The following is a 15148-nucleotide window of genomic DNA, read 5'->3' on the forward strand; positions in this document are numbered from 1 at the left end:
AAAACTGAGACAAGTTCACATCCAAAGTACCAATACAAAGAACAGAATCCAAACACTTCAGTGACTTTACGTAATGCTTCTTTAAAAAAAACACCAAAAAACTTAGTGATAACAATGCTAGAAATTTTTTGGCAGCCAGATCAATAGTTCTATTTACACTGGAGTAATTGCAAGCAAAGGTGCCAGTTTTTCATCTTCCTCTCCAAAACCAAGAAACTACTGGACTCGATGAAAAAAAAAACCTGTGCATACTTCTGCAGTTTCTAGAAATAAATGAATTGTTTTCATTCACAAAAAATGTCAACTGTTTGTAAGAGACATAGTAAAAAGTAATCGCAAATATTAATGCAACATATAGCAGACATCATGTAGTCCACATATAGCAGACATCATGTAGTCCACATATAGCTGACATCATGTAGTCCACATATAGCAGACATCATGTAGTCCACATATAGCTGACATCATGTAGTCCACATCCAATATCTTTATTATGTGGAGACTTGGACAGGGGGGTTTTCAACAATTTATCATAAATAGCAAATAAAAGAAAAAATGAACTTACAAAATTGACGTAACTTGACTATTTAAAAGAGTGAGGAACACAATGGGACGGGAAGGGGTGTGATACTGCAAGATTCACAGTTGTCAACTTGTCTGGTTATTTTAACATTACAGTTTGATACAAAAGATATTATTAATAATACATACATGAATGTTATATGTAACTGCTTTTAGGTTTTAATGAATATTAAGAAGCTGTGACATAAGTATTGGTTTTTTTTACCTGCATGTAAACATTGATTCTTTGACTATACATTTGTTCATGTGTGGTATTCACCTCAATGTGGTTGACTTGCTAGTTTTTCACTTTGATGTTTACAAATATGGTGAATGTTTGATGAGAATGCATGCAATAAACTGAATTGCTATGCTTTAAAAGGAAACTTAATTCAAGATTTCCACTAACTTCAACAGTACATATCTAAAGTATTTACAGTTTTAACTTTTTCTATTACAAGGTCAGTTTTGAGGAGATAGTGTAGGACACAATGCAAATAAATAAACCATGAATGGACCAGCACCAATTTGACATGCTATATTGACTTTGTATATAGCATACTTATAGAAGTATGGAAACACAAATGAAAACTGCGAGTTGGCAACAAAACTTAACATCACAGGTTTGCAAATATACTGATTAACTTTCACCCTGTTAGCAGAGTAGTATCAGGTCAGTAAATGTGCATGTGTGTGTGTGTATGTATGTATGTATATGTATGTATGTATGTATGTATGTATGTATGTATGTATGTATGTATGTATGTATGTATGTATGTATATATATATATATATATATATAACACAGAGGCTACCCAGCACCAAACTAAATATGAAACAGTAGATGTACATTGATGAAGTTAACACAGGATTCACTTTCACGCACAAGAAATTAACTTTGTGACTATCTTTTGGATTGCCACACAAAGTCACAAAACACTTGCTGTTAGCTACGGGTTGTTTTAGCTCTGTTCTGTACAGCAGGTGAGATTTATTTTTTGAATCTTACAAGTCTGGATATTAACCTAGTTGAAACTAAGCTTTCACATGTCTTTTGTACAAAATCATTGCACACATCTATTTTGTGTGTTCATCCAAACTAGTGACTTTTCCCTTTCTAAGTTAGCGTGTGTCCAATATTTGGTAGATATTTAAAACTATTCAGGATAAATAAAGCATGCCTGATAGAGCTAACTTGATTGGGACTAGTAGAATTACTAGTCCTCAAGACAGGTTGAAAATACCCAAAATTTGGGATCTATACAAAATGTTGGTCATCGATATCACAGTACACTTGACTCAAATTTCACAGGTACCCTTCTAAGAATGTACCAAATCACTAAATCAAAGTGAAAGTTTAAAAATTAAAATTTGCAGAGAAATGTTGTTTTTTTGTGTTGTGAGCATCAATATCACTCTTTATTCTCATGACATGGTGTTGTGACTACCATGAAGCCTGACCTAACATGACCTTTGACATGACACAGATGTAAACCAGTGTTGGGATTCCTCTAAAGTTGATAATCACACATCCTGTTTATACTGCTATGTAATTCAGGATGTAACAATATTATAACATGTTTTGTACATAAATGAATTCGTACAATATCTTGCATCAGAAAATCAATAACATTTATTGTGGGTCCACAAAATGACAACGGAGATAAAACTTGCCAAGCTTTATCTTAATGAACAAAGGATGCAGAAAAGTTGGCTAGTTTCTATACGATGCATTATGATTACTAAGATCATCTCCACTCACGTATAGGGAAAGTCATTATTCTTGCACAAAAAACTGTGTTACCCCTGCTAGATGAAGGGTAAACGACACGTCAGTAGTAATACATCACAAATTGACAGACAATTGCTCATTAACCAAATGCCACCTCTGGAGTCTAAACTAAAATCACATGGAGTTGTGATAACATCATCACATTTATATGAATGCAGATTTTTGTGCTAGAATAATAACTTTCCCTATACATGAGTGGAGATGATTGTAGTAATCATAATGTGTCGTATAGGAACTAGACTAGAAGAAAAGTAGCGTATTCCAGTCAAATACCATGTAGCCTTGGAGATCCCTAGCAAAGGAAATCATTACATGAACAGAGATAAACTTGACACTCACAATGTTAATATTACAAGCAATGCATGTGTGATATAGCAAACAATGTTACAGGTTTTTTATACTATTATTTATATATTCAGGAATAAAAGTTTTACATCGTGGACTATCACCTAAATTACCAACAATCTCTTCACAACTCTTTTTAGAAATCAATTTTTTTTTTTTACTGAACTCTTCTGTTACATAATATAATGTCTTTACTGAGTCTCTGTTTTCACATAATGTATTGACAGCCTTTCTTTGAAGGATACCTGTGTCCTCTCCAACCCAATATGTGTAAAGTCTCTTTATATAGTTACAATTGTGCTCTCTGTATAAGTGGGTTTGGCTATTGCCATATAGTTGAACCCACTTTCTACATGTACTGTGGACTTTAATCTATCTTGACCGTTGAGTATATCTTCCGCACAAAGGCACTTGTTCCAATGTAGCCAAAAGTTCCACACATTATACCAAGACCCAAGCTGAACAATGCCATGTAACCAAAATACCAGAGTGTCTGGAATAACCCATACATCCTGTACAGAAGAAATAACACAAATCAAAGAATTAAAGACACATCTCACACTGCCTTGTTTATGGCAACAAACAACGTTTGTACTGCCTCCTATCTTGGAAAAGTATTCTTGCAAATATTAATACAGTTATATATATTAACATGTATGTGTTGTTTTGTCTAAATAATCTCTCTATCATAATGGCATGTTCACATTGATACTTTTGGCCAGGATCAGGCCAAAGCACTGGTGAACAAGTCTTCATGGAACACATACACCCCAAAAGGTATTTCTTGTAGTGACTACAACAAGTTCTTTAGTTTGTACATTATGTCACAGGCTGTCAGTTAAAAAAAAAGGACAACTATGGCATGGCCTTTAAGGCAATCAAAAAGATACACTGACAACACCTGAAAGGGTTGTTCATTTCGTATCTATTATGTGTAGATCCACGACAATTTCCAGGGTTTTCCAGGTTTTTCTGTTGTTGAAATTCCTGGGTTTTCCAGGACCGTGCAAACCCTATTTTATCTTAATACCAGCTTTGAGTTCAGTCAATATGCTGTATGCCGGTTATCGAAGAAGCCCTGAAAAGATAAAAGATATGATTGTTTGGCCACGCTGTTTTAGAACCGGAAGTGCGGGCCAGAATTGTAGAGCATTGTGGCAAAGCATAGTAGAGTCTATAGGCATAGTAACCACTGACTAAAGATTTTCTGTCATTCCCCGTAACTTTACGCTATAATATTGCATTATCGCCTATCAATAACAAAGTATGCCGAACCACTATTGTAATGCTCCTGGATGTAATACTGCGTCCAGAAAAGCCAGAAATCTTGAGAAGTATCCATGGATGAAAGATGTATCTTTCCATGCATTCCTAATCGCTGGTAAAGAAAAAAGTATCAGATCAAGGTGGATCCGGATGATGCAACGCGAATTTAGTTGGGTACCTAACTGATTTTCAAGGGTATGTAGCCTTCATTTTATTGGTGGTTCAGGTCCGTCACCAGAAACTTCAGTTCCAACTTTATTTGAGTACAACAACTGGGACCAAAGCCATCATAAACCAAGATTGTCAAGGCTAATCCAAAAACTACATGTAGAAGATGTCAACGAAGAAAGCCACAACGAAATAAGAGTGATGGAAATGGTGAACAACCGGTTAATATCGCAACGAGACAGCAGGCAAATTCTGCCTTCCAAAATACTTCCTACGCTAGGCCTTTCGTTGTTATGGTGCCAAATTTGCACTTCCGTATGTGATCCGTTACTGTACATGTAACAATATCAGTATGTATCAAATCTTGTATCGTCTTTACTTTAATTTATTTGAACTGAACAATGGTTGAGTTAATTTACAAAATCTTCAGAGGATTTAGTGTGGTGTAGACATTCATTGGTAAAAAAAGTCAAAAATGATTCACGCAATACTCAACTTCCAAACACATACGGCACTGGTGAAATAACACAATATATGTTATCAATTTCACTTCGCACATCAGTCATGTAATATGAAATATTTGAGTAAACCAAACGAAAAAAAATCCTACCGAACACTAATTGTACATCATATGTGATGTTGAGAACTAACTGCATTTATTTGCAGATTAATTACGTGACGCCATCTGACTTGCACATGTAAAACAGGACGGGTTCCCCAGTCACCCCGTTACTTTTCCGAGTACATTCACATTCAGTCTCAGTGAAAAAAATATCGTAAAATTAAAACCCAAGAACAAGTACCTAAAACGTAGACATCAATAGCAACTTTTACGCAAACGATATACAAATGTATTCACAGATACATATACCTCCAATGCTCACAGCGTTTGAACTTTTATGGCTTTTGTTGTGGTGCTCGCATGTCGGCCTAAATGTAGCGTTAAAAATCTTATAACCGAGAGTCAATACAAAGGAAATCCACAAAATCTGAAGAGAATATTTACGGTGCTATCTCGGTAACAACTTCTTTGATAGCAGTTTCCGTAAGTACGGTGGCGAAGACATTGTGTGCTCTAATATAAGGTATCTTTTCAGATAACGAAAACATATCTCACACGTGTTAAATTCTGGGCAATACAGTGGTTGAAATAACAAATTAACCTCTCGTTCTCCTAATATTTCGCGTAAGTTTGGCTCTGCAATTCGACAGTGAGGAAAACCCAAAAGTAGCAACATTTTGAAATGGGTAGTACGCTGACATCTCACTCACGTTTTCAGTGTGACCTCGTCCATTTGCGTTACCGTTGGAGAAATTGTAGCAATTGCTTCCAGTCAATCATTGGAATGGAAAATGGTACAAAAACAGAGGAAAGAACCCTCAAAATCACAGTATACGCTACAGTTATTGCAGCTAGTACATGTATAAGACCAATCTGATTAAAATCCAATGTCGATGTCGGCAAATCGTTCATTGCTATTTTACCTTCGTTATTTTGCCTGAATTGACCTTCTTGGTACATGTTTGATCACCTCCTCTACCAATCAGGATAAAAACCCTCTCGAGATACTTTCCTGCGAAACTTCCGGAAGTTCGATAACCGACATACGCCGTATTGCATTCGATAGTTAAGTATGCTTCAGAAAGTAGAATACTGTGAGTACCTTTAAAGTATATATGCAGTAAACCTGCACTTTGTGCTCTTATAATTGAATTGACAACAGCTCATATACAATGTATACACATACAAACTGTAACACATGGTAATGGCAACAGCTCATATACAAAGTATACACATACAAACTGTAACACATGGTAATGGCAACAGCTCATATACAATGTATACACATACAAACTGTAACACATGGTAATGGCAACATCTCATATACAATGTATACACATACAAACTGTAACACATGGTAATGGCAACAGCTCATATACAATGTATACACATACAAACTGTAACACATGGTAATGGCAACAGCTCATATACAATGTATACACATACAAACTGTAACACATGGTAATGGCAACAGCTCATATACAATGTATACACATACAAACTGTAACACATGGTAATGGCAACAGCTCATATACAAAGTATACACATACAAACTGTAACACATGGTAATGGCAACAGCTCATATACAAAGTATACACATACAAACTGTAACACATGGTAATGGCAACAGCTCATATACAATGTATACACATACAAACTGTAACACATGGTAATGGCAACATCTCATATACAATGTATACACATACAAACTGTAACACATGGTAATGGCAACATCTCATATACAATGTATACACATACAAACTGTAACACATGGTAATGGCAACAGCTCATATACAATGTATACACATACAAACTGTAACACATGGTAATGGCAACAGCTCATATACAATGTATACACATACAAACTGTAACACATGGTAATGGCAACAGCTCATATACAATGTATACACATACAAACTGTAACACATGGTAATGGCAACAGCTCATATACAATGTATACACATACAAACTGTAACACATGGTAATGGCAACAGCTCATATACAATGTATACACATACAAACTGTAACACATGGTAATGGCAACAGCTCATATACAAAGTATACACATACAAACTGTAACACATGGTAATGGCAACATCTCATATACAATGTATACACATACAAACTGTAACACATGGTAATGGCAACAGCTCATATACAATGTATACACATACAAACTGTAACACATGGTAATGGCAACAGCTCATATACAATGTATACACATACAAACTGTAACACATGGTAATGGCAACAGCTCATATACAATGTATACACATACAAACTGTAACACATGGTAATGGCAACATCTCATATACAATGTATACACATACAAACTGTAACAAATGGTAATGGCAACAGCTCATATACAATGTATACACATACAAACTGTAACACATGGTAATGGCAACAGCTCATATACAAAGTATACACATACAAACTGTAACACATGGTAATGGCAACAGCTCATATACAATGTATACACATACAAACTGTAACACATGGTAATGGCAACATCTCATATACAATGTATACACATACAAACTGTAACACATGGTAATGGCAACATCTCATATACAATGTATACACATACAAACTGTAACAAATGGTAATGGCAACAGCTCATATACAATGTATACACATACAAACTATTAACAAATGGTAATGGCAACAGCTCATATACAATGTATACACATACAAACTATAACACATGGTAATGGCAACTTCTTGATAATATCAAGGAAAGGCTTCACTACGGATTTGATAATGGAAATAAAGTTGGTTTGTACTTGGAGATTTGACAATGGACACTCGTTAGTATTTCTCACAAAACTTTCATGAAGCAAACTTAAAGTAATCGGGTAGTAATCGCTCAACTGATTCCAATGTAATCCAACACAGCATGGGCAAGATCGACTTTGAACATTTTTTTGCACATGTCAACTTACAGTGTTTCCGCTGCCCACTCGCCAAATCGCAAAATGCGAATAAAATCTGCATTTGGCGAGAAAATTTTTTATACAATTAGCCAAACTTGCAAAGCCAATTTAGAATAGGGCACCACAGCATCTATGCGTAATACTTGTGGTTTCTTTGTCGCAACGTGGAATATCCGTAATTTAAACTACATTGTATTACATTTAGAAGGAAGTGTACACATTGTGCGTTCCTCAAAAGTTAAACAAATCATAAAATTGTTACATCAGTAATGCAAATAACGCCCCATCCAACAAACTTGTAAGTTCCGTTGTGTAAAACTTTCAGCATCTGATCATGCGATCCATGCTTGTAAACTTTGATCAAGTAATTTGTCACATGCAAGGGGCGTAATGCGTTCAATCTTGTAACAAAGCTCAAAAAGAAAACGTTTCAGTTTTAGTGAGAATGAAATGGTGACGTGGCAGTTTGAATTTACCAAAGTGAAGTTTTCAGCATAGACTGTCCAACGATGTGGTCCATTTAATCATCGCTTCACTCGTGAGGGAAGATGCTTCGCCATAATGGCAGTGCTATCGATGGAAACCCTTTCTCACCACATGTTAATAAGTAACCAATCACGTGGATATGTAATGATAACATCGCGTAGTTTCTAAACTACCCAAGACGTGCTCTCCACGTCAGGAAATGGTGATGGGGCACATGAAACTGTTGAAACGTTATGCATATGATGGGTCATATTCAAATTTCATAGGTCACACTGCAAATTGATTTAGAAAATAGTTACAATGAGAACTGACTAAAACCTCGATGTTTGGTGCTACAACTTCAAAGCAAAGATGAGAACCGTATGTTTGCCAACATGACATGAAAAATGTATGTAAATAAACAGAGTTAAACATACAAGTTTGCATTATTGTCTTTATTTATATAAGTTCATTTTTATCGCAAAAGTTTGGCTAATTGAAAGTCTGGTTTGGCTAATAAATTTTGAGGCAAATTAGCCAAATTGCTAGTAAATTTTTTGACCCAGCGGAAACACTGACTTGTCTGATTGTCAGCATGCCCAGCAGAGTGGAGAAACATATTCCAATGATCCTTTACCAAAATATACACAAGAATAGTGATTCCCAACAACTCATTTGCATAATTTGTCATATGATTTGCATAATAATGACTAGATTTGTCAGTCAGGAAAACAAAAATTATTTCAAAAAATAACGATTATTTTTCTTAGGGAAGGTACAATTATTTCCAACTAAATGTCCAGAGACAAGTAGACTTTAAAAAATACTGCCAATGCGTTGTAGCACAACTGTACAGTTTTTAACAAGTCATTGAAAATCCCCGCTATGATTGGGTTTTAAGGAACTGGCAGTGTATGTTGTCATTTTCAAACCTGGTTAATGTTGTTTGGCCTCATACATTTTGTTTTTGATATCACTACTCTGTTCAAGCATGTCTGAGTTATGGCTTTGGACATGAAAACTCAGCCAACAAAATGGCTGCCAGGCAGCCATATCGGATTGTATCACAACGAAAATGGATATGCACATGTATGTCACAGAACACTGTGCTAATACCAACTTTGAATGAGATCTGTTCAAGCATGTCCGAGTTATGGCTTTGGACATGGAAAATTCCCAAACAAAATGGCTGCCAGGCATCCATATCGGATTGTATCACGACGAAAATGGATATGCACATGTATGTCATAGAACACTGTGCTAATACCAACTTTGAATGAGATCTATTCAAGCATGTCTGAGTTATGGCTTTGGACATGGAAAATTCGCAAACAAAATGGCTTCCAGGCAGCCATATCGGATTGTATCATGACAAAAATGGATATGCACATGCATGTCATAGAACACTGTCCTAATACCAACCTTGAATGAAATCTGTTCAAGCATGTGTGAGTTATGGCTTTGGACATGGAAAATTCGTAAAAAAAATGGCCACCAGGCAGCCATATTGGATTGTATCACGAGAATAATGAATATGCACATGTATGTCATAGAACACTGTCCTAATACCAACTTTGAACTAGATCTGTTCAAGTATGTCTGAGTTATGGCTTTGGACATGGAAAATTCGCAAACAAAATGGCTGCCAGTCAGCCATATTGGAACGTATCACAACAACAATGAATATGGACATGTATGTCATATAACACTGTCCTAATAGCAACTTTGAATGTGATCTGTTCAAGCATGTTTGAGTTATGGCTTTGGACAGGGAAAATTTGCAAACAAAATGGCTGCTAGGCGGCCATATTGGATCGTATCATAAACAAATTGACGTGCATATGTATGCCATAGTATGTTGCCCCTGTACCAAGTTTGATAAAAATCGGTCCAGGCATCTCCAAGAAACAGCTGTGGACGGATGGATGGACGGCCGCACGGACAGATGGAACCCAATCTATAAGTCCCGACTAAAAATGTTTATCCACATGCTAGTCCATGCTAACAATAGGTGTTCATTTGTTGAATGACTACCCAGTTGCCTATCCAACCATGTTGCTATCTTTGTGATATACGCAATCATTTGGCTGTTGCTATGGGTGTTCTCATGTTGTTAGATATAATTGCATACATTTTTGAATGTTTTTGTTCACTTGTGTATGAATTCCTGATATTATCTTTGCAATGTTCATGAACATTTGGCTGTTGCTATGGGTGTGGTCTTGATGCTAGGCACATTGGCATACATATATTGAATGTTTTAATTGTTTATTCAATTGTCTTCCAATTCTTGTTATCTTTGCAATATATACGTGATTATTTGGCTGTTGCTATGGGTATGGTCTTGTTGCTAGGCATATTTACATACATTTTTTGAATGTTCGTTCAATTGTCTATTAATCCGTTATCTTTGCAACATATGCAATCATTTGGCTGTTGCTATGGGTGTGGTCTTGTTGCTAGGGCCGATAGTGTCAAAATACTTTAACAAAAATCTGCAGAATAACACTTCTAGAAACATCTCACCAAGTTTCAGTCTCATTGACCAGGTACTTTTTGAGATAAGTTTTTGACCTAATTTGCATATTACAGATGAGGTCATTATATGCTTAATATTTCTTCATCTATACACCCACAGACGCATCCCTCTTCAATTTCAGCCCAATCTGCAGAGTAGGTTTGGAATTATAGGTTTTTGATCAAAAAGAAACATTTTAGCCCTAATTTGCATATTACTAAGGGAATTATCATGTCATGATCAAATATTAATTTGCACACATCTAAGAGTGTTCCCGCAAAAGTTCATGCCAATCTGCCCAGTAGTTTTGGAGTTTAAGGTTTTTGACCAAAAATCACATTTTTTTTACCCAAAACGCATATCTGTGATGTGATCATTTTCATTTGAACAATTTCCCAACTAGACACCCAAAGTAACATGACCACCAAATATCAAAGCAATTGGTCCAGTAGTTTTTGACTTTAAGTTGTTTACACACACACACACACACACACACACACACACACACACACACACACACTCACACACACACAGATGCCTATAGCACTACTGAACCTTATCAGTTCAGTTGTGCTAATAAAACCAATGATCTGACACAACATCACCACTTTATCAAAAGGTATACGAGTCCGATATACTTTTTTGACGACTTTGAAGAATACAAGTCGAAAGTCTTACGTAATTCGAGCGATCGTAGACAGTGGAGGGGAAACACGCATGTTATCAGTGTCACATGGCGCAACAGTGTTACACATACTTTACTTTGGAAAAGGTGTGAACGATCGTTGTTTTGGGGCATTTGTTTTCTTAGAGGGTTTAACGTGTGATAACAAATAATGATGCCATAGTAATTCTTCAAACTCTGACCTATCAATGTCTCTCATTTTCGTTTTTTTCATTTGGATTATTTGTTACCGATAGACATGATTTCACAAGGGATTTGAAAATGACAAGGTTTGGACTCAAAAACGTACAATTTTCACAGATTTGCATGTCGAATTGCTGGGACATTCACTTACTTTCTATTAAACATAAGTAGAGTATGTTGTTTTGAATATGTCGAGGTAACAGTTCCGTATGTTCCGAGTATGCCAAATGCGTTTACATTACAGGCAACGCTTGGTGAAATTTTCACCAATTTATTTCCAAATTTGACCAAATTTGACACTTTTGTCCAGAATTTTGCTTCCACCAAGCACTAATTTTTTGAGCATTGAATCACTAGGTTTTTTCAAGTCAGCTATACGAATGGCCTGTGAAGTCAACAATGTATGTTACAGATCTATAGGCCTTGCTGGGCCAGTGATCGCTGCCTGAGTACCTTAACCCTGTGGAAATTCATTTGGCACGGGTAGCATTTAAAAAAACAAAGAGAACACGAAAATAGCTACTAAAAATACTAAGTTTCCAGGGATCACTGCCTATGTTACATGGATGTCGTTGATATGCCTATATTGGTATAGGCAGCTGACTTCGTATTTCTGATTGTAAACATGATCCCTTTAAAACAAAGTAACATAGCTATAAAGCGCAGTGTGTTCTGGGAGTACTTAGAGCTTACGTTGAATGTCATAGAATGAAAAAAATTTGATCAACAAAATACAATCCATCCAATTGTCTATCGACTTTCATTGCCTCAAAACAAGCTGGAAAAAATTAACCAAATATCATACATAAAATATGCATAAATCAAGATTGCAATGTCCAATATACTCCCTAGGTAAACCAGATTTCTTAAGTGGACACTGCAATGCATTGTGGATAGCATTGTCTCATACTGTGTGGAACGTGGTATGGAAAACACCGCATGCTCACTCGACAAAGAAAGAAAGCTTATGTGCCAGGTAAATCAAAAGTTCCAAGCGGGCCCCCTAGGCCCTCTGGAACTAATAAAGTTGGTTTGTACTTACTTTGTTTTGAAGAAGAAGTAATAGAATGAGTACACATAAACATAGAAAGCTGTGGAGGCTGCAGATAGAAAACTGGTCCATTGCCACCTGTAGTCTTCAGCATTAAGCAGGAAATAGGTACATACTATTGTTACACATATCGTGACCACTGCTAAGATAAGGAATACTAGTAACATGAAGCCATATACATAGTAGATCTTGTATGCCCAGAATGATGTAAAAATAAAATACCTGTAAATAATGGACATAAAGAAATTAATACCATGTTGCCCCTGACAACCGATCAATGCAGCCTGGTTTGAATGTGAATGCGGGTGTTTGTTTTGAATATGTCGAGGTAACAGTTCCGGGAATACGCCAAATATGTCGAGGTAACAGTTCCGGGAGTACGCCAAATACTTGTTTTGAATATGTCGAGGTAACAGTTTCGGGAGTACGCCAAATATTTGTTTTGAATATGTCGAGGTAACAGTCCCGGGAGTACGCAAAATATTTGTTTTGAATATGTCGAGGTAACAGTTCCGGGAATACACCAAATGTTTGTTTTGAATATGTCGAGGTGTAAACAAGAAGACTGTATGAGGACTTAGCCTGCAGATTAATCACCTACCATCAATTGAATGCAAGGGCACAGCTTGATGAGGACGTTATCCAAGGGGTACAGTAATACTTTATAATTTGACAAGGTAGGTCTTTATGTATCTACATTGTGTATGCTAATCTTCACTGTTTCACAAAATCAACAAGTCGCCCAGTAAAACACTAAAATATTACTACTTTGTCCCCTTTCCTCATTGCATGACATAAGAACAACCTCTGAATATTCAAGTTTCAACTACCAGGTCAATTCTCAGTACCTGAAAAAGAATTCTACCACCAAAGTTTGTCATAAAAATAATGACTTCCATTTCTTGGTCGACACCATGAGTTCCTCTCCATGCACTACACATGTATTACTAGTAGGTACTGAGAATAAGTCAACCTTCTTGTTCTATTTTGACCCTCTAGCATGAGGTAAAATGCTATTGTAGGTACTGAGAATAAGTCAACCTTCTTGTTCTATTTTAACCCTCTAGCATGAGGTAAAATGCTATTGCAGGTACTGAGAATAAGTCAACCTTCTTGTTCTATTTTGACCCTCTAGCATGAGGTAAAATGCTATTGCAGGTACTGAGAATAAGTCAACCTTCTTGTTCTATTTTGACCCTCTAGCATGAGGTAAAATGCTATTGTAGGTACTGAGAATTCCTATGATACCATTGCTATGAAATGAGACTTCAGATTGAAATGGGAATGGCTGTAAATAACACTTACATTTCAATGAAAATAGAACCAAATGGAAGAATTCCACCTAACATTACAATAACAAATGGTTCCATAAACCATTTCTTTTCAGGTATTGGTCTAGGTACAGCATTGACACGGCAAGGGAAGTTTGGTTGTCCACTTATAGCACGCCCCATCACAGTACCAACCAAAGTTAATGGCAGAATCACAAATACACAGATACAAGATACAGCCACCTACAGTAACAAAGATACAAATCATAAATGGTCAACTTTGATGTCACATCAGATTGTCAATGTGTCTGTGTGTGTGCATGTGTGTGTATAATGCAAATAGATTAGCAACTATATTGCAAGCACTGAATGTGTTTGCATAGATAAGCTGTCAAGCACTGTGTGTATGTATGTGTATGTGTGTGTGTACATGTGGTTGTGTATGTGTTTGTGCGTCTATATATGCATCTGTCTGTCTGTGTGTGTGTGTGTGTGCACGCACATGTGTATAGATAGATAACGACCATATTGTGTATGTGTGTGTACAGATTATAGCCACATACACTAAACAGCAAGCACAGAGTGTGTGTGTGCATATTCCACACTAAACTACTTGTTGTTGTTGTATTTTATTTATTAACGTGTCCTATGTGGACTTAAAGTATACATTTGTTTATATGATCTGGTACAATTGTTATTAAAACTTGCCACATCCAGCCCCTTGGGCTTATAAGACACAAATCCAACTTGTTGCAAAATAAATAAATAAATACATAATGATAAAGAAAGAAACATTTTTTTTTTTTTTCAAGTGTGAGGAGTATATCTTACAAATTATGTATTTTCTCCTTTCTCTTATTATAAGCATCAAAGATAAAGTTTGCCAACAGGTCAGGTGTTTTGATCATCAGTAGTTCAATCTTATCGATAATTTGAAAAGCACTGAATTCTGGGTATAAAGCACACACTCTACTAAATAAAGTATCTCTTAAAGAATTATACAGACAGCAATCAAAAAGAAAGTGTTTCTCATCTTCAATTTCTGATCCTAAACAAAAATTACAGGTTCTATCCTCCACTGGTAGTTGTTGAAATCTACCTGTTTCTATTTTTAAAGGTAAAATGCCAGTTCTAAACTGAGCGAGAATAGAGCGTTTCGGTCTTGACAATGGTTGCAGTAAATAATTTTCTGTTTCATATTTTTTCTTAAAAGAAACATAAGTTCTTAACTTGGGTTTTCTACACACATCAGTAAACCACTTCCTTTCAAAAGTCTCTTTTAACTTACAAGAGGCATCATCCAAATTTAAAGCTTCAAGATTGAAAAACTTATTTTGTAAATTAA

The 15148-nt window shown here is 36.0% G+C and overlaps 1 protein-coding gene across 1 annotated transcript in view; it reads right to left on the bottom strand.

Moving 5' to 3' along the window:
- Positions 1–1370: 1370 nt before the first annotated feature.
- The window catches only part of LOC144451979 (transmembrane 9 superfamily member 3-like), a 43569-nt gene continuing 29791 nt past the window's right edge, over positions 1371–15148 (bottom strand). The window contains exons 9-11 of the mRNA XM_078142924.1: positions 13838–14046; positions 12524–12754; positions 1371–3210 (exon numbers count right to left, since the gene is read on the bottom strand). Of these exons, the coding sequence (XP_077999050.1) occupies positions 3066–3210; positions 12524–12754; positions 13838–14046 (585 nt within the window). The 3' untranslated portion in view covers positions 1371–3065. The remainder of the gene's footprint in view (positions 3211–12523; positions 12755–13837; positions 14047–15148) is intronic.

The sequence above is a fragment of the Glandiceps talaboti genome, chromosome 22 (assembly GCF_964340395.1).
Source record: "Glandiceps talaboti chromosome 22, keGlaTala1.1, whole genome shotgun sequence".
In the NCBI taxonomy this organism is placed as follows: Eukaryota; Metazoa; Hemichordata; class Enteropneusta; family Spengelidae; genus Glandiceps; species Glandiceps talaboti.